Source organism: Salmo salar, chromosome 12, assembly GCF_965601325.2.
Source record: "Salmo salar chromosome 12, fSalSal1, whole genome shotgun sequence".
In the NCBI taxonomy this organism is placed as follows: Eukaryota; Metazoa; Chordata; class Actinopteri; order Salmoniformes; family Salmonidae; genus Salmo; species Salmo salar.
In genome coordinates, this window is record NC_138302.1 from 63495665 (window position 1) to 63516105 (window position 20441).

The following is a 20441-nucleotide window of genomic DNA, read 5'->3' on the forward strand; positions in this document are numbered from 1 at the left end:
AAATAAAGAAAAACCCTGGAATGAGTAGGTGTGTCCAAACTTTAGACTGGTACTGTATATATTTCAAATGTTGTTAATATTTGTGGAAGTAAAGTTGAGATTGTCCTGTCTCAAGAATCCCTGAGCTTAAAACAGCAACATGTTCTCAGCCTCATGGCAAAATGTGTAAAATGCAAGATTGTCGTAGGGTTTAGACCAAGATGCAGCGGGAAAATGTATACTCATCTTTTATTAAAGGACAAAGAAGGAAAACCAAAACGTATCCCAAAAACACGACGACAAAGCCCAGGCCGGTAAGGCACAAAGCTATACACAGCAACAATCTCCCACAAAATCCCATGGAAAAACAAACTCCTAATTATAGGACCTTCAGTCAGAGGCAACAATAACCAGCTGCCTCCAATTGAAGGTCCAACCCCAATTAACTAAACATAGAACTACAATAGACTAGACAGAACATAGAAATACACTAACATAGAACATAGACTAACAAACCCCGGACAACATAAACCAAACACCCCTCTACCTAAATACATAGCCCGAACCACATAAAACAAACACCCCCAGCCACGTCCTGACCAAACTACAATAACAAATAACCCCTATTACTGGTCAGGACGTGACAAAGATATTAGCAATAAAACTTAATTTTTCTCTCTGCCCCATGACAAAGTCCCTTGCTTGGACCTTGCGGGCGGGCCCCGAATTTGCGCTTCGCCACTGGAGACCAGTTGTCAATAAAAAAAGAAATGCACAACTCTACTGCATTCAAATGTTCATTTCATTCTTGATTGTTTTGATTCAGGTGACATTTCTCAGGATTCTGCATAAAATATTTTGTAAAGTTGCTAGAAAATAGCATAATGTTGCTGCAGATAGATATGCCTGAAGAATAAAATCTATATTTGAATGCAGATGGTTGTGCTATATTGTAGGCTATTAGCACTACTGGAAAGCAAGTTGCACCACTTTTCATTAAGTGTTATGTTAATTACCATGTTCATTTCCTAATGTAATTACAGTGTTTTAGGTACACATTGTTACATAGTTATGTCTTCTTGCAACATGCACTTTGAAAGATTTGCACACGGATATAAAACAATAATTTTAGGGTCAGGTTCAGCTAAATATAAACATATAAATTGTCAATGTGTAATTACACAAACAGGTAGTTGTAGAACTACGTAACAATGTGTACCTACTACCTACATTGTTATTACCCTGCAACAATCAAATGATTCCTTCTTGAGAAACTATGGTAAATTTTAGTGAGTGAAGAAAAAACCAAATTAATTAATTAAGAAAGAAAGACAAGAAGCAAAACTCCTCCAGTAATTTATTGTATATAACAGACAAAAGAGGACAGACCGCTGCAGTGTAAAATAACATAAAACCGTCAAAAGTAAAACCATTGCAACACAATGACATTCCCTGAACACAACCACAGCAAATTCCATTAACAACCTTCGGTGCCAATGGAGTGCATGAATATCTATGATGTGTGACTGTGTTTGCAAGCCATTTCCAACGCTAATAAGGAAAGCTGAGCCATGTAAACTTCTGACCAGTGATAAGCATGCTAGCGATATGACTAGGGTGAATCAAGTCACTTCACTTTAATACTCCTCTCCCTCCTCCTCTCCCTCTCCCTCAATGGAGTCGACACCCACCTCCTCATAATCTTTCTCCAGGGCAGCCATGTCTTCCCTGGCCTCAGAGAACTCCCCCTCCTCCATACCCTCACCTACGTACCAGTGCACGAAAGCACGCTTGGCATACATCAGGTCAAACTTGTGGTCAAGGCGGGCCCAGGCCTCTGCAATAGCAGTGGTGTTACTAAGCATGCACACTGCCCTCTGGACCTTGGCCAGATCTCCACCAGGTACCACAGTTGGGGGCTGGTAGTTGATACCAACCTTGAAACCAGTTGGGCACCAGTCTACAAACTGGATGGAGCGTTTTGTTTTGATGGTGGCAATGGCAGCGTTAACGTCTTTGGGCACAACGTCGCCACGGTACAGCAGACAGCAGGCCATGTACTTGCCGTGACGTGGGTCACATTTCACCATCTGATTACATGGCTCAAAGCAAGCATTGGTGATCTCAGACACAGAGAGCTGCTCATGGTAAGCCCTCTCTGCTGAGATCACTGGGGCATAGGTGGCCAGGGGGAAGTGGATACGGGGATAGGGCACCAAGTTGGTCTGGAACTCTGTCAGATCAACATTGAGGGCACCATCGAATCGGAGGGAAGCAGTGATGGAGGACACAATCTGGCTGATCAACCGGTTAAGATTAGTGTAGGTGGGACGCTCGATATCGAGGTTCCTACGGCAGATGTCATATATGGCCTCATTGTCTACCATGAAAGCACAGTCAGAATGCTCCAGGGTTGTGTGGGTGGTCAGGATGGCGTTGTAGGGCTCAACAACAGCTGTGGACACCTGGGGAGCTGGGTAGATGGAGAACTCAAGCTTGGACTTCTTGCCATAGTCAACAGACAGGCGTTCCATCAACAGGGAAGTGAAACCAGAACCGGTGCCACCTCCAAAGCTATGGAAGACTAGGAAGCCCTGGAGGCCAGTGCACTGGTCAGCCTGGAGAGAAGGAGAGGTGTTTCAGATCATTATGGAGGGATAAAGACACAGAATTTACAGAGATGTGGGTAGAGTGTATGTTAATACGACATCATATGTAAGTTCTCACCAGTTTGCGAGTCCTGTCCAAAACCAAGTCTATGATCTCTTTGCCGATGGTGTAATGCCCACGGGCGTAGTTGTTGGCTGCATCCTCCTTCCCAGTGATCAGCTGCTCAGGATGGAAGAGCTGGCGGTAAGTTCCAGTTCGCACCTCATCTGGAAAAAGAAAGACCTGTAAGCTGAGGGCTCAAGACTAAGGAGATACCATAGTGTCATCATCATTGTTTGAAGACAAAGAGATCGTACCAATGACAGTGGGCTCCAGATCCACAAAAACAGCCCTTGGGACATGCTTGCCAGCTCCAGTCTCACTGAAGAAGGTGTTGAAGGAGTCGTCTCCTCCTCCAATGGTCTTGTCACTGGGCATCTGACCATCTGGCTGGATCCCATGCTCCAGACAATAGAGCTCCCAGCAGGCATTGCCAATCTGGACACCAGCCTGACCCACATGGATGGAGATACACTCACGCTTGAGAAAGAGAAGAGAGCGCAATTTAATTGGATCACACTGTAAGGACATGTCCAACGATGTCACCAATGCATTGGCATGTGCATTTATGAGAGGAGAGCCAATGGAAAGAGGGCACACATTCAAAATGGCATCCGGTCTCCATTATATCTAATCCAATGCAAATCAGATTCTTGCACTCTTTTCATCTGAAGGGCAAACTCTATTGTGCTACATTTTCCCCCATGATTGAATGCACATCACTAAGGACTTAACATGGTCCACACACACCCGCACAGTCTTGAAGAGGGCATGGTAGAGCTTCTTCCCCCTCAGGAGGCTGAAAAGATTTGTGAAGTTCTACAGCTGCACCATCGAGAGCAACTTGACTGGCTGCATCCCCACTTGGTATGGCAAATGCACCGCCCTCGACTGCAAAGGAGAGGGTGTTGCGGACAGCCCAGTACATCATCCCTGCCATCCGGGATCTCTATATCATGGGGTGTCAGATGAAGGCCCGAAAAATTGCCAAAACTCCAGCCATCCAAGCCATAGACTGTTCACTCTGCTACTGTCCGGCAAACACTACCGGATCATCGGGGCGGCAGGTAGCCTAGAGCGTTGGGCCAGTAACTGAAAGATTGCTAGATCAAATCCCCAAGCTGACAAGGTAAAAACTTGTCGTTCTGCCCCTGAATAAGGCAGTTAACCCACTGTTCCTAGACCATCATTGTAAACAAGAATCTGTTCTTAACTGGCTTGCCTAGTTAAATAAAGGTTTAAAATTAAAAAATGTAAAATAGTCTCTTGGACCAACAGGCTCCGAGACAGCATCTACTCCCAAGCCATAAGACTGCTAAATAGTCCATTTATGGTTGCCCAAACTATCTGCCCTGACCCTACACATACTCACTAGACTATATACACATTCACATACACTACATACGCATACACACACATACAGACACACACTTTTACACTCATCATTTGCTGCTGCTACTCTGTCCTTTATTTTACTCATATTATTATCTATCCTGATGATTTGTCACTTTACCCTGCCTTCATGTAGGGTAGATGCTTGCTACTTTAATGGTATAGAATCAGCTTGATCCCCTCTGTTGAAGACGCTTGGACCTTCTTTTTTGATATTTTCAGTGGTATTGTTAACAAACACGCCCCCATAAAGAAAATGAGAATTAAAAACAGGTTCAGCCCCTGGTTCAACTGTGATCTTTCAGTTACTCCACCTTAAGAATTGCATTTGGCGAAAGGCTCGGCACACGCATACTCAGGCTGACTGGCTATCATTCAGGCAAATGAGAAATAAGTGCACTCAGGCTATCTGGAAGGCCAAAGTTAGTTACTTTAAGGAGCAGTTCTCTCTCTATGGGTCTAACCCCAAGAAATTCTGGAAAACAGATAAAGACCTGGAGAATAAACCCTCCTCCTCACAGCTGCCCATGTCCCTTAATGTTGATGATGTGGTTGTAACTGACAAGAAGCACATGGCTGAGCTCTTTAATCACCAGTTCATTAAGTCAGGAATCCTATTGACTCAGCCATGCCTCCTTGCCCGTCCAACATTTCCTCATCTCCCACCCCTTCTAATGCGACTATCCCCGATGCTTCTCCCTCTTTTTCCCCTGCCCCGCTACAAAGTTTCTCCCTGTAGGCGGTCACTGAGTCCGAGATGCTAAAAGAGCTCCTTAAACTTGACCCCCAAAAAACATCTGGGTCACATGGTTTAGACCCTTTCTTCTTTAAGGTTGCTGCCTCTATCATCGCCAAGCCTATCTCCAACCTTTATAACCTGTCTCTCCTTTCTGGGGAGGTTCCCATTGCTTGGAAGGCAGCCACGGTTCGTCCTTTATTTAAAGGGGGAGATCAAGCAGATCCTAACTGTTATAGGCCAATTTCTATTTTGCCCTGTTTATCAAAAGTGTTAGAAAAACTTGTCAATAATCAACTGACTGGCTTTCTTGATGTCTATAGTATTCTCTCAGGTATGCAATCTGGTTTCCACTCAGGTTATGGATGTGTCACTGCAACCTTAAAGGTCCTCAATGATGTCACCATTGCCCTTGATTCTAAGCAATATTGTGCTGCTATTTTTATTGACTTGGCCAAAGCTTTTGATACGGTAGACCATTCCATTCTTGTGGGCTGGCTAAGGAGTATTGGTGTCTCTAAGGGGTCTTTGGCCTGGTTTGCTAACTACTTCTCTCAAAGAGTGCAGTGTATAAAGTCAGAAAATCTGCTGTCTCAGCCACTGCCTGTCACCAAGGGAGTACACCAAGGCTCGATCCTAGGCCCCATGCTCTTCTCAATTTACATCAACAACATAGCTCAGGCAGTAGGAAGCTCTCTCATCCATTTATATGCAGATGATACAGACTTATACTCAGCTGGCCCCTCCCCGGATTTTGTTAAAAGCTCTACAACAAAGCTTTCTTAGTGTCCAACAAGCTTTCTCTACCCTTAACCTTGTTCTGAACACATCCAAAACAAAGGTCATGTGGTTTGGTAAGAAGAATGTCCCCCTTCCCACAGGTGTTATTACTACCTCTGAGGGTTTAGAGCTTGAGGTAGTCACCTCATACAAGTACTTGGGAGTATGGCTAGACAGTGCACTGTCCTTCTCTCAGCACATATCAAAGCTGCAGGCTAAAGTTAAAACTAGACTTGGTTTCCTCTATCGTAATCGCTTCTCTTTCACCCCAGCTGCCAAACTAACCCTGATTCAGATGACCATCCTACCCATGCTAGATTACGGAGCCATAATTTATAGATTGGCAGGTAAGAGTGCTCTCGTGCGGCTAGATGTTCTTTACCATTCGGCCATCAGATTTGCCACCAATGCTCCTTATAGGACACATCACTGCACTCTATACTCCTCTGTAAACTGGTCATCTCTGTATACCCGTCGCATTTATAAAACGCTCTTATTTATAAAACGCTCTTAGGCCTCACTCCCCCATATCTGAGATATCTACTGCAGCCCTCATCCTCCACATACAACACCCGTTCTGCCAGTCACATTCTGTTAAAGGTCCCCAAAGCACACACATCCCTCAGTTCGCTGCAGCTAGCGACTGGAATGTGCCGTAACAAACACTCAAACTGGACAGTTTTATCTCAATCTCTCCATTCAAAGACTCAATCATGGACACTCTTACTGACAGTTGGGGCTGCTTTGTGTGATGTATTGTTGTCTCTACCTTCTTGCCCTTTGTGCTGTTGTCTGTGCCCAATAATGATTGTACCATGTTTTGTGTTGCTACCATGTTGTTGTTATGTTGTGTTGCTACCATGCTGTGTTGTCATGTGTTGCTGCCTTGCTATGCTGTTGTCTTAGGTCTATCTGTATGTAGTGTTGTCTCTCTTGTTGTGATGTGTGTTTTGTCCTATATTTATATTGTATTTATTTGTATTTTTAATCCCAGGCCCCCGTACCAGCAAGGCGACCTTTTGTCTTTTGGTTGGCCGTCGTTGGAAATAAGAATTTGTTCTTAACTGACTTGCCTAGTTAAATAAAGGTTAAATACATTTAAAAAATATAAAGAATGTACACACAGTATCTACCTCAAATATCTCGTACCTCTGCACATTGATCTGGTGCTGGTACTCAGTGTATATAGCTCCACATTGATCTGGTACTGGTACTCTCTGTATATAGCTCCACATTGATCTGGTACTGGTACTCCCTGTATATAGCTCCACATTGATCTGGTACTCCCTGCATATAGCTCCACATTGATCTGCTACTGGTACTCCCTGTATATAGCTCCACATTGATCTGGTACTCCCTGTATATAGCTCCACATTGATCTGGTACTCCCTGTATATAGCTCCACATTGATCTGGTACTGGTACTCCCTGTATATAGCTCCACATTGATCTGGTACTGGTACTCCCTGTATATAGCTCCACATTGATCTGGTACTGGTACTCCCTGTATATAGCTCCACATTGATCTGGTACTCCCTGTATATAGCTCCACATTGATCTGGTACTGGTACTCCCTGTATATAGCTCCACATTGATCTGGTACTCCCTGTATATAGCTCCACATTGATCTGGTACTGGTACTTCCTGTATATAGCTCCACATTGATCTGGTACTCCCTGTATATAGCTCCACATTGATCTGGTGCTGGTACTCCCTGTATATAGCTCCACATTGATCTGGTACTAGTACCCCCTGTATATAGCTCCACATTGATCTGGTACTCCCTGTATATAGCTCCACATTGATCTGGTGCTGGTACTCCCTGTATATATCTCCACATTGATCTGGTACTGGTCCTCCCTGTATATAGCTCCACATTGATCTGGTAGTGGTACTCCCTGTATATAGCTCCACATTGATCTGGTACTGGTACTCCCTGTATATAGCTCCACATTGACCTGGTACTGGTACCCCCTGTATATAGCTCCACATTGATCTGGTACTGGTACTCTCTGTATATAGCTCCACATTGATCTGGTACTCCCTGTATATATCTCCACATTGATCTGGTACTGGTACTCCCTGTATATAGCTCCACATTGATCTGGTACTGGTACTCCCTGTATATAGCTCCACATTGATCTGGTGCTGGTACTCCCTGTATATAGCTCCACATTGATCTGGTGCTGGTACTCCCTGTATATAGCTCCACATTGATCTGGTACTGGTAATCCCTGTATATAGCTCCACATTGATCTGGTGCTGGTACTCCCTGTATATAGCTCCACATTGATCTGGTGCTGGTACTCCCTGTATATAGCTCCACATTGATCTGGTACTGGTAATCCCTGTATATAGCTCCACATTGATCTGGTACTGGTAATCCCTGTATATAGCTCCACATTGATCTGGTACTGGTACTCCCTGTATATAGCTCCACATTGATCTGGTACTCCCTGTATATAGCTCCACATTGATCTGGTGCTGGTACTCCCTGTATATATCTCCACATTGATCTGGTACTGGTCCTCCCTGTATATAGCTCCACATTGATCTGGTACTGGTACTCCCTGTATATAGCTCCACATTGATCTGGTACTGGTAATCCCTGTATATAGCTCCACATTGATCTGGTACTGGTACTCCCTGTATATAGCTCCACATTGATCTGGTACTGGTACTCCCTGTATATAGCTCCACATTGATCTGGTGCTGGTACTCCCTGTATATAGCTCCACATTGATCTGGTACTGGTACTCCCTGTATATAGCTCCACATTGATCTGGTGCTGGTACTCCCTGTATATAGCTCCACATTGATCTGGTACTGGTACTCCCTGTATATAGCTCCACATTGATCTGGTACTGGTAATCCCTGTATATAGCTCCACATTGATCTGGTACTGGTACTCCCTGTATATAGCTCCACATTGATCTGGTACTGGTACTCCCTGTATATAGCTCCACATTGATCTGGTACTGGTACTCCCTGTATATAGCTCCACATTGATCTGGTACTGGTACTCCCTGTATATAGCTCCACATTGATCTGGTACTGGTAATCCCTGTATATAGCTCCACATTGATCTGGTACTGGTACTCCCTGTATATAGCTCCACATTGATCTGGTACTCCCTGTATATAGCTCCACATTGATCTGGTACTGGTACTCCCTGTATATAGCTCCACATTGATCTGGTACTGGTACTCCCTGTATATAGCTCCACATTGATCTGGTACTGGTACTCCCTGTATATAGCTCCACATTGATCTGGTACTGGTACTCCCTGTATATAGCTCCACATTGATCTGGTACTGGTACTCCCTGTATATAGCTCCACATTGATCTGGTACTGGTACTCCCTGTATATAGCTCCACATTGATCTGGTACTGGTACTCCCTGTATATAGCTCCACATTGATCTGGTGCTGGTACTCCCTGTATATAGCTCCACATTGATCTGGTACTGGTAATCCCTGTATATAGCTCCACATTGATCTGGTGCTGGTACTCCCTGTATATAGCTCCACATTGATCTGGTACTGGTACTCCCTGTATATAGCTCCACATTGATCTGGTACTGGTACTCCCTGTATATAGCTCCACATTGATCTGGTACTGGTACTCCCTGTATATAGCTCCACATTGATCTGGTACTGGTACTCCCTGTATATAGCTCCACATTGATCTGGTACTGGTACTCCCTGTATATAGCTCCACATTGATCTGGTACTGGTACTCCCTGTATATAGCTCCACATTGATCTGGTACTGGTACTCTCTGTATATAGCTCCACATTGATCTGGTACTGGTACTCCCTGTATATAGCTCCACATTGATCTGGTACTGGTACTCCCTGTATATAGCTCCACATTGATCTGGTACTGGTACTCCCTGTATATAGCTCCACATTGATCTGGTACTGGTACTCCCTGTATATAGCTCCACATTGATCTGGTGCTGGTACTCCCTGTATATAGCTCCACATTGATCTGGTACTGGTACTCCCTGTATATAGCTCCACATTGATCTGGTACTCCCTGTATATAGCTCCACATTGATCTGGTGCTGGTACTCTCTGTATATAGCTCCACATTGATCTGGTACTGGTAATCCCTGTATATAGCTCCACATTGATCTGGTACTGGTACTCCCTGTATATAGCTCCACATTGATCTGGTACTGGTAATCCCTGTATATAGCTCCACATTGATCTGGTACTCCCTGTATATAGCTCCACATTGATCTGGTACTGGTAATCCCTGTATATAGCTCCACATTGATCTGGTACTGGTACTCCCTGTATATAGCTCCACATTGATCTGGTACTGGTACTCCCTGTATATAGCTCCACATTGATCTGGTACTGGTACTCCCTGTATATAGCTCCACATTGATCTGGTACTGGTACTCCCTGTATATAGCTCCACATTGATCTGGTACTGGTACTCCCTGTATATAGCTCCACATTGATCTGGTACTGGTACTCCCTGTATATAGCTCCACATTGATCTGGTACTGGTACTCCCTGTATATAGCTCCACATTGATCTGGTACTGGTACTCCCTGTATATAGCTCCACATTGATCTGGTACTGGTACTCCCTGTATATAGCTCCACATTGATCTGGTACTGGTACTCCCTGTATATAGCTCCACATTGATCTGGTACTGGTACTCCCTGTATATAGCTCCACATTGATCTGGTACTGGTACTCCCTGTATATAGCTCCACATTGATCTGGTACTGGTACTCCCTGTATATAGCTCCACATTGATCTGGTACTGGTACTCCCTGTATATAGCTCCACATTGATCTGGTACTGGTACTCCCTGTATATAGCTCCACATTGATCTGGTACTGGTACTCCCTGTATATAGCTCCACATTGATCTGGTACTGGTACTCCCTGTATATAGCTCCACATTGATCTGGTACTGGTACTCCCTGTATATAGCTCCACATTGATCTGGTACTGGTACTCCCTGTATATAGCTCCACATTGATCTGGTACTGGTACTCCCTGTATATAGCTCCACATTGATCTGGTACTGGTACTCCCTGTATATAGCTCCACATTGATCTGGTACTGGTACTCCCTGTATATAGCTCCACATTGATCTGGTACTGGTACTCCCTGTATATAGCTCCACATTGATCTGGTACTGGTACTCCCTGTATATAGCTCCACATTGATCTGGTACTGGTACTCCCTGTATATAGCTCCACATTGACCTGGTACTGGTCCTCCCTGTATATAGCTCCACATTGATCTGGTACTGGTACTCCCTGTATATAGCTCCACATTGATCTGGTACTGGTACTCCCTGTATATAGCTCCACATTGATCTGGTACTGGTACTCCCTGTATATAGCTCCACATTGATCTGGTACTGGTACTCCCTGTATATAGCTCCACATTGATCTGGTACTGGTACTCCCTGTATATAGCTCCACATTGACCTGGTACTGGTCCTCCCTGTATATAGCTCCACATTGATCTGGTACTGGTACTCCCTGTATATAGCTCCACATTGATCTGGTACTGGTACTCCCTGTATATAGCTCCACATTGACCTGGTACTGGTCCTCCCTGTATATAGCTCCACATTGATCTGGTACTGGTACTCCCTGTATATAGCTCCACATTGATCTGGTACTGGTACTCCCTGTATATAGCTCCACATTGACCTGGTACTGGTCCTCCCTGTATATAGCTCCACATTGATCTGGTACTGGTACTCCCTGTATATAGCTCCACATTGACCTGGTACTGGTCCTCCCTGTATATAGCTCCACATTGATCTGGTACTGGTACTCCCTGTATATAGCTCCACATTGATCTGGTACTGGTACTCCCTGTATATAGCTCCACATTGATCTGGTACTGGTACTCCCTGTATATAGCTCCACATTGACCTGGTACTGGTCCTCCCTGTATATAGCTCCACATTGATCTGGTACTGGTACTCCCTGTATATAGCTCCACATTGATCTGGTACTGGTACTCCCTGTATATAGCTCCACATTGACCTGGTACTGGTCCTCCCTGTATATAGCTCCACATTGATCTGGTACTGGTACTCCCTGTATATAGCTCCACATTGATCTGGTACTGGTACTCCCTGTATATAGCTCCACATTGATCTGGTACTGGTCCTCCCTGTATATAGCTCCACATTGATCTGGTACTGGTACTCCCTGTATATAGCTCCACATTGACCTGGTACTGGTCCTCCCTGTATATAGCTCCACATTGATCTGGTACTGGTACTCCCTGTATATAGCTCCACATTGATCTGGTACTGGTACTCCCTGTATATAGCTCCACATTGATCTGGTACTGGTACTCCCTGTATATAGCTCCACATTGATCTGGTACTGGTACTCCCTGTATATAGCTCCACATTGATCTGGTACTGGTACTCCCTGTATATAGCTCCACATTGATCTGGTACTGGTACTCCCTGTATATAGCTCCACATTGATCTGGTACTGGTACTCCCTGTATATAGCTCCACATTGATCTGGTACTGGTACTCCCTGTATATAGCTCCACATTGATCTGGTACTGGTACTCCCTGTATATAGCTCCACATTGATCTGGTACTGGTACTCCCTGTATATAGCTCCACATTGATCTGGTACTGGTACATCCCTGTATATAGCTCCACATTGATCTGGTACTGGTACTCCCTGTATATAGCTCCACATTGATCTGGTACTGGTACTCCCTGTATATAGCTCCACATTGATCTGGTACTGGTACTCCCTGTATATAGCTCCACATTGCTCTGGTACTGGTACTCCCTGTATATAGCTCCACATTGATCTGGTACTGGTACATCCCTGTATATAGCTCCACAGTGATCTGGTACTGGTACTCCCTGTATATAGCTCCACAGTGATCTGGTACTGGTACTCCCTGTATATAGTAGCTCCATTCTTTCACCTTTTATTTTATTACTCTTCTGTTACTATTATTATTTGTAAACTCTGCATTATTGGGAAGGGATCGTAAGCAATTCTTTCATGTAATGGCTACACCAGTTGTATTCAGCGCATGTGAAAAATAACATTTGATTTGATTTGCTTGGGGCTGGGATGAAATACAGTTAGGCTGCATTTTTTCCCACACTGCAGCACTGCAGCTATTCCACACAATCATCCCCTCTGTTCTGAGTGCACAAATGGATTTGGAAAAGTGGGAATTATGCCATGAAGAGGGACCGCCCTGAACTGCAGTCTGCAGGAGGTGAGAGAGGGAGAGGGAGAGCAAGAGGACCAAAAGCTGCAGCATGACCAGGACGAATCACGCAACCATCCCCCCACCTCCGCCCTCTCTCTCCTCCCCTTCCCCCCTCCCTTCTTCGCCCCAGCTTCACCCTGCTGTTACCAAGGGATTTGCTTGCATATTTCCGTTGCTAAGCAACTTGGCCCTAGCAGGAAACCGTTTGAGGTTTTGCACAGGAGGGGGTAGTTTGTGCACTTTCCATTAAAAAATAACGATTTACATTTACGTCATTTCGATTTAGATTTGTCTATGAGGTACACTTGCCCAGTGATGCTCAAAAGCTATGGCGCTTTATTTTCACCAACCCTCAGGGCAAATCATGGACATCTCATGTTGCAAAATGGAAGACTATACAGATTCTACAGTGCATAGACTTAACAGTAATGCCATTATAGGAATAGTAGCCTTTATGTGCAGCGAGTACACTTGAAGCGGTGACTGTTATATCAAATGTGCTTGTCTCTGGTAGGAAAGCAGCTGCCAGGAAGGCTAAACTAAACATGAACATGGAAAGACAAGGGTGCAGCTGGTTACAATGGTTTAAACACAAATCCATCTGCATAAGACCACTTCAGACAAAGATCTTATCCTTCCCCCTGTCAGGTCTCATCCTGGAGACCATACGCACCGGCAGAGATTAGGGATGACGCAGCTCCCCACCAGCTTTCAGTGTTGAACGCGGTTCACCCGAGTCTGCTTTTTTCCTATGAATATTATAGTGTATATACTTTCCTCCAAAAAGAAAGAGTTAGATCATCTAAGATGGCCATTGGAACTTCAATATGGATGAAACTGTAATGGGTTGGTTTGTTCCTATGTTAGAACCATTGGGTACATTTTGTCAATGTTATCCACTTTATGTCTACTTAATTCATTTTGCCTTGTAGGCCTATTTCTTGAAGGATGCACAGTTTTTTTTATTTAACTAGGCAAGTCAGTTAAGAACAAATTCTTATTTTCAATGACAGCCTAGGAACAGTGGGTTAACTGCCTTGTTCAGGGGCAGAACGGCAGATTTTTTTACCTTGCCCGCTCAGAGATTTGATCTTGCAACCTTTCGGTTATTAGTTCAACGCTCTAACCGCTAGGCTACCTGCCACCCCGATAATGACACAGCGGGATGTAGGGGTGCTGATGGTGCTGCAGCACCCTCTGAAAAATCTGAATTAAAAAAATATATATATTTAAAAAATAAAAATACGTTGAAAAAATATTTTTCCGCAAGAGGGCCTTTACTGGTATTAGCGGCGATATAGACATCTGTAGCACAGGCAAAAAAAATTCTTCAGGATCTCGGCTTTGGCAAAATAGGTAGTTGTATAATTAAGAACAGTATCTTGTAGGACTCAATAGCTGGAATTGTAAGAGCTGTGGCCCTGTCCGTTTCTCTGCGATTGTCATTTTAATGGCTCCTGAAAGAACAAAACCCTGTCCTCAAACATTTACAAGTTAAGGGCAAAGACCTAAAACATCCAAATCGAATTAAATATTTTTCTTGATCAAATAACATGGAAAACAACCACTTTTTGTGCAGTATTAATTTAACATCCTTACAAACCACTTAATGTAAATGTACATTACTGTATTATAGGCTGGTCACCTACAGTGCATTCAGAAAGTATTCAGTCCCCTTCCCTTTTTCCACATTTTGTTACGTTTCAGCCTTATTCTAAAATTGATTAAATCATCATCAATCTACACACAATACCCCATAATGACAAAGTGAAACCAGGTTTAGAAACATTTTTGCAAATGTATTACAAATAAAAAACAGAAATACCGATGTACATAAGACCCTATGCTATGACACTCAAAATTGAGCTCAGGTGCATCCTGTTTCCATTGATCATGCTTCAGATGTTTCTACAACTTTATTGGAGTCCACCTGTGATTGATTGGACATGATTTGGAAAGGCACATACCTGCCTATATAAGGTCCCACAGTTGACAGTGCATGTCAGAGAAAAAAACAGGACATGAGGTCAAAGGAATTGTCCGTAGAGCTCAGAGACAGGATTATGACGAGGCACCGATCTGGAGAAGGATACCAAAACATTTTTTCAGTATTGAAGGTCCCCAAGAACACAGTAGCCTCCATCATTCTTAAATGAAAGAAGTTTGGAACCACCAAGACTCTTCCTAGAGCTGGCTGCCCGGCCAAACTGAGCAACCAGGGGAGATGGGCCTTGGTCAGGGAGGTGACCAAGAACCCAATGGTCACTCTGACAGAGCTCCAGAGTTCCTCTGAGGAGATGGGAGAACCTTCCAGAAGGACAACCATCTTTGCAGCACTCCACCAATCAGGCCTTTATGGTAGAGTGGCCAGAAGGAAGCCATTCCTCAGTAAAAGGCACATGACATTCCTCTTGGAGTTTGCCAAAAGGCACCTAAAGGACTCTCAGACCATGAGAAACAAGATTCGCTGGTCTGATGAAACCAAGATTGAACTCATTGGCCTGAAAGCCAAGCGCCATGTCTGGAGGAAACCTGGCACCATCCCTACAAGCATGGTGGTGACAGCATCATACTGTGGGGATTTTTTTCAGTGGCAGGGACAGTGAGACTAGTCAGGATCAAGAGAAAGATGAACGGCACAAAGTACAGAGAGATCCTTGATGAAAACCTGCTCCAGAGCGCTCACGATGTCAGACTGGGGCGAAGAACAAAGCAAATATAACGGAGGAGTAGCTTTGGGACAAGTCTCTGAATGTCCTTGAGTGACCCAGCCAGAGCCCGAACTTGAACCCGATCGAACATCTCTTGAGAGACCTGAAAATTAGCTGTGCAGCGACGCTCCCCATCCAACCAGACAGAACTTGAGTGGATCTGCAGAGAAGAATGGGAGAAACTCCCCAAATACCGTGTGCCAAGCTTGTAGCTTCATACCCAAGGAGACTCGAGGCTGTAATCACTGCCAAAGGTGCTTCAACAAAGTACTGAGTAAAGGGTCTGAATACTTAAGTAAATGTGATATTTACGGGGGGGTTTTGAAATAAATTTGCAAACATTTCTACAAACCTGTTTTTGCTTTGCCGTTATGAGTTATTGTGTGTAGATTGATGAGGGGAAAAACAATTTAATCAATTATAGAATAAGGCTGTAACGTAACAAAATGTGGAAAAAGTCAAGGGGTCTGAATACTTTCTGAATGCACTGTATGTTTGTACCTGTAGACTTTCCATGTCCATGAAGAAAAACATTGCTAAATACAGTAATTGAGTACATTGAGACATCAAGTGATGATGTGATGATGAAATGTGATGATGTGGCTCAGTTGGTAGAGCATGGCACTTGCAATGCTAGGGTTGTGGGTTCAATTCACACGGGGGACCAGTATGAAAATGTATGCACACACTACTGTAAGTTGCTCTGGATAAGAGTGTCTAATTAAAAGGAATGAATAGACCGTTTCTGTTTTCAAATATAAATTATTTGGATTTGCAAAGTATTTCAACAAACTGGAAAACATATATCAAGCAAGTATTTTTATATTACACAAGTATTATCAGATGAACTGTTTTGTGCAGATAATTATCAGACTCAAATACATTTAGTTTAAAACATTTCACAAAAGTAGTGCACTGGGCCTTTATTAGTCCTGTATTAGCTGACCAATATAGCAGCACCCTCCACCCCCAAACAAACAAATTCCCGCGGCTATGCATAATACATTTGATGGAGATGCCAACAGAATGCCTAAACGTCCATATGCGCTAAGGCACCAAAGATAAGAGTCGCTTATATAACGCATATTATAGACTCATTAATAGGCTACAGTATTCTTACTAGCTACTAAACAGGCAAAACGGGTGAAAATGCTAACTATTAGAATAAAGCTCTTATGAGCGTAACACATTTCAAGGTGGGCACGTCACACGACCATGAAAACGCCGAATTCCATCAAGGCAGAAGAGGTTGCGATTAAAAGAGATCTGGAATGTTCTAATTTCTATCTCAGGTTTGTTAAACGCAAATTGAGATATTCGGTAGTCAAACTTGAACGTGGCAGTATTTTATGATAGCAAATTATATTCAAATGACAATTAAGTATAAGATAATAGGGGTTAATTGGAACCAAAGTTTATTTATCGTCCTCCATCCGTAGCCCGCCGCCAATGGTTACGGGCATCAATTCACCTCAATCACATGAGCTTTCATTTTCCAGCAAAGCGACAATGTAATGTTTTTTTTTTCATTGAGTCGACATGAGATACACCTCCACTATATAAGATATACCTTCACTATATAATTTCGTAATAAACCTACAATTGAAAATAGGGTTCCATGGGCAATAAGGTATTTCCTCGACAGTCTGAAGCATAGCCTATCTATCATATTCCGGTAGTCAAATAAATCAGTGACCACTGATTTAAGCCATAAAATGTAATTCCAGCCACAATATGAATGTAGCCATATACATATTATGCAACAAGATGTTAGGAATTGATGAGTAGCTATAGCACCACCATCAGTAGAATGAGAGATGCACACACCACATAAAGAAATCAATAGACTACTTTCAACATTTCTGTGGTAAACTGTACTCACCATTTTACTGACGGAGAGGAATTTTAGAGGAATATGTCAAAAGAAAGTTTCTACAATTTAGTCTTCGGATGAGAGAGAAGTTACTTTATGCGACAGCTAAGAGTCGATGTAGTAACTGAACTCAAACATCGTGGCGCGCTAATATTTGTAGTATCGCAAGGAGGGCTGATCCAGCATACATGAATACATTAATAAATTAGGAAGAGGAGAGGATCAAGACCGCAGGCCTTGGCGTGAGGCCTATGGTGGGAGAGATGCAGCACGTAACACTGTACATTTCCCCCTACCTTGTGAAAACAGTTGCATTGGTCCTGTTTGTTGTTTTAACAAGAGTTCAAATCAAATTGTATTTAAGCTTCGCTGCATTATGGATTTAAAATGGATTTAAGTTTCCCTGCATTAAAGTCCTGGGTCCTAGGAGCGCCACCTCTGGATGAGCATTTTCTTGTTTGCTTATAGCCTTATACAGGTTGTTGAGTGCGGTCTTAAAGCCAGCATCGATTTGTGGTGGTAAATAGACAGCTATGAAAAATATAGATGAAAACTCTCTTGGTAAATAGTGTGGTCTACAGCTTATCATGATATGCTCTACCTCAGGCGAGCAAAACATAGAGACCAGCTGTTATTGACAAATAGACACAGACCGCCACTCCTTGTCTTACAGGGGGCAGCTGTTCAATCTTACTGATGCACGGAAAACCCAGCCAGCTGTTGGTTATCCATGTCGACGTTCAGCAATGAATCGGTGAAACATAAGATATTACCGTTTTTAATGTCCCGTTGATAGGATAGTCTCAATCGGAGCTCATCCATTTTGTTATCCAATGATTGCTAGTTGGCTAATAGGACTGATAGAGGCGGATTACCCACTCGCCGTCGAGTGCCATTTGGAGTACGGTCAGCATATAAATGTAGGCCTATTGTGATATGACAGAGTTCTTTCTTAGTTTGTTAGAGTCAGTAAAATTTGAACCACAGCATCAGAACCGTCCAGAGTAGTGATGCTAGACGGGCGGGCGGGTGCAGGCAGCGAACGGTTGAAAAACATGCATTTGGTTTTACTAGCGTTTAAGAGCAGTTGGAGGCCACGGAAGGAGTGTTGTATGGCATTGAAGCTCGTTTGGAGGTTAGTTAACACGGTGTCCAAAGAAGGGCCGGATGTATACAGAATGGTGTCATCTGCGTAGAGGTGGATCAGGGAATCACCCGCAGCAAGAGCGACATCGTTGATATACACAGAGAAAAGAGTCGGCCCGAGAATTGAACCCTGTGGTACCCCCATAGAGACTGCCAGAGGTCAGGACAGCAGGCCCTCCGATTTGACACACTGAACTCTGTCTGAGAAGTAGTTGGTGAACCAGGCGAGGCAGTCATTAGAGAAACCAAGGCTATTGACTCTGCCGATAAGAATACGGTGATTGACAGAGTCGAAAGCCTTGGCCAGGTTGATGAAGACGACTGCACAGTTCTGTCTTTTATCGATGGCGGCAATCAAACATCAAATAAGTATTGTATGCCTACTTAAGCAACTGATTATGGGACTTAATCCCATGTACTTGAGATGTTCAAATATCTTCCATTAGAGACTTGCATGACTCATTTTGTAGAGTATTAAAATCATCTTGCTGCAGAGATAAGTACATGAGTAAACGCAATCAAGGGAAACCCAGCTCCTGGATCCCTGCTGATCTATTAGAGAGAATCACATTCAACATTCAGGTTCTACTAGCACATGTTACCAATGGCCCAACTGTCTGCCACACACCCTGCAGAGCCCCACACACAAACCATGTATAACAATCACTAACACACATTCATCATCATCACCCTACCATTCCAGAGTTTATTTGCTATACTGTAATTACTCTGCCACCATGGCCTATTTATTGCCTTACCTCTCTTATCCTACCTCATTTGCACATGCTGTTTATAGATTTTTCTACTGTATTATTGATTGTATGTTTGTTTATTCCATGTGTAACTCTGTGTTGTTGTATGTGTTGAACTCGTTTGCTTTATCTTGGCCAGGTCGCAGTTGCAAATGAGAACTTGTTCTCAACTAGCCTACCTGGTTAAATAAAGGTGAAATTAAATAAATAAAAATCAGCACTTTGGTTTTGGTTAGTTTTTTTATATAGCCATGTGGTTTGACTTCTGTTCTATTTAGGCCTAAATGCATTTTCTCTTTGTTCAGCATTCATACACATAATGGGGATATTGATTCAAATTCAACTTTTCCTGTCATATTCTTCCATGGATTATCATCAAAGGCTTGTAGCAGCAATAGATTCATGGGATAGGTCTACTTGTGTTTCAGGAGTAAAATAAAATATTTGTCATTTGTTTCTTCATAACAGCATTCTTCCTGACCATAAATAAGATGGGTATGCACCTGCTAACATACACTAAGAACACAGTTAGACTATTTACTCATTCATGCTCAACATCTTGATATTTTTTTTACGAGGTTTCATCCATGTTTCGGCCAATCCTAAAGGGAAGGAAAGTATAAGTGGTCCATCTGTCTGTGATTGTTGATTTGGGATGGGATGCAAGTCAGGCAGACGGGCAGGGAGGGGCAGTCAGGAGAATCTGATGCAGCTGTCTCTTTCAAACACAGCCCTCATCTCTTACTTTATCCCATCGCCCTAAGTCCGATATTATTGAAATGATGACTGTGTGTGTGTGAGTGTCGAGGGGTATTCACAGTGTGTGTGAGTGTGCGTGTGCGTGTGCGTGTGCGTGTGCGTGTGTGTGTTTTGAGGGGTATTCACAGGGAGAGGAGAGGGCAGACAGCTGAGGGGCCATGTGTTTGCTGGTAACTAACCACAGTGACACATCAGTCACATGATTCACTGCAGAGGAGTGACGTCACTGCAGCAAAATCTTGAACAAAGAGGGGCGGAGGTCTGGCCAGGCAGACTAGGGGGGAAGCGGGGTTAGAAGGAGGAGGTTGGTGCAGCCAAAGTCATACTCTAATTTAATACATGAATTAACTCCTTTTT

General features: G+C 43.5%; 1 protein-coding gene across 1 annotated transcript; it reads right to left on the bottom strand.

Annotated features, from left to right (window-relative positions):
• Window positions 1–1323: 1323 nt before the first annotated feature.
• On the bottom strand, window positions 1324–17571 carry LOC106565439 (tubulin alpha chain). Its single transcript, XM_014132580.3, has 4 exons — window positions 17437–17571; window positions 2946–3168; window positions 2707–2855; window positions 1324–2597 (listed from the first exon to the last, which is right to left on the bottom strand). The coding sequence occupies exons 1-4, from the start codon at window positions 17437–17439 to the stop codon at window positions 1617–1619; spliced, it is 1356 nt and encodes a 451-aa protein (XP_013988055.1). The 5' UTR covers window positions 17440–17571; the 3' UTR covers window positions 1324–1616.
• Between the last annotated feature and the right edge of the window lie 2870 nt (window positions 17572–20441).

What these genes read in the sequence shown, in the direction of transcription:
- LOC106565439 (XM_014132580.3), bottom strand. An exon ending in TCTGGAGCCCACTGTCATTG is followed by an intron (nt 2,856 to 2,945) that starts GTACGATCTCTT and finishes TTCTTTTTCCAG; the next exon opens with ATGAGGTGCGAACTGGAACT. An exon ending in TGGACAGGACTCGCAAACTG is followed by an intron (nt 2,598 to 2,706) that starts GTGAGAACTTAC and finishes CCTTCTCTCCAG; the next exon opens with GCTGACCAGTGCACTGGCCT.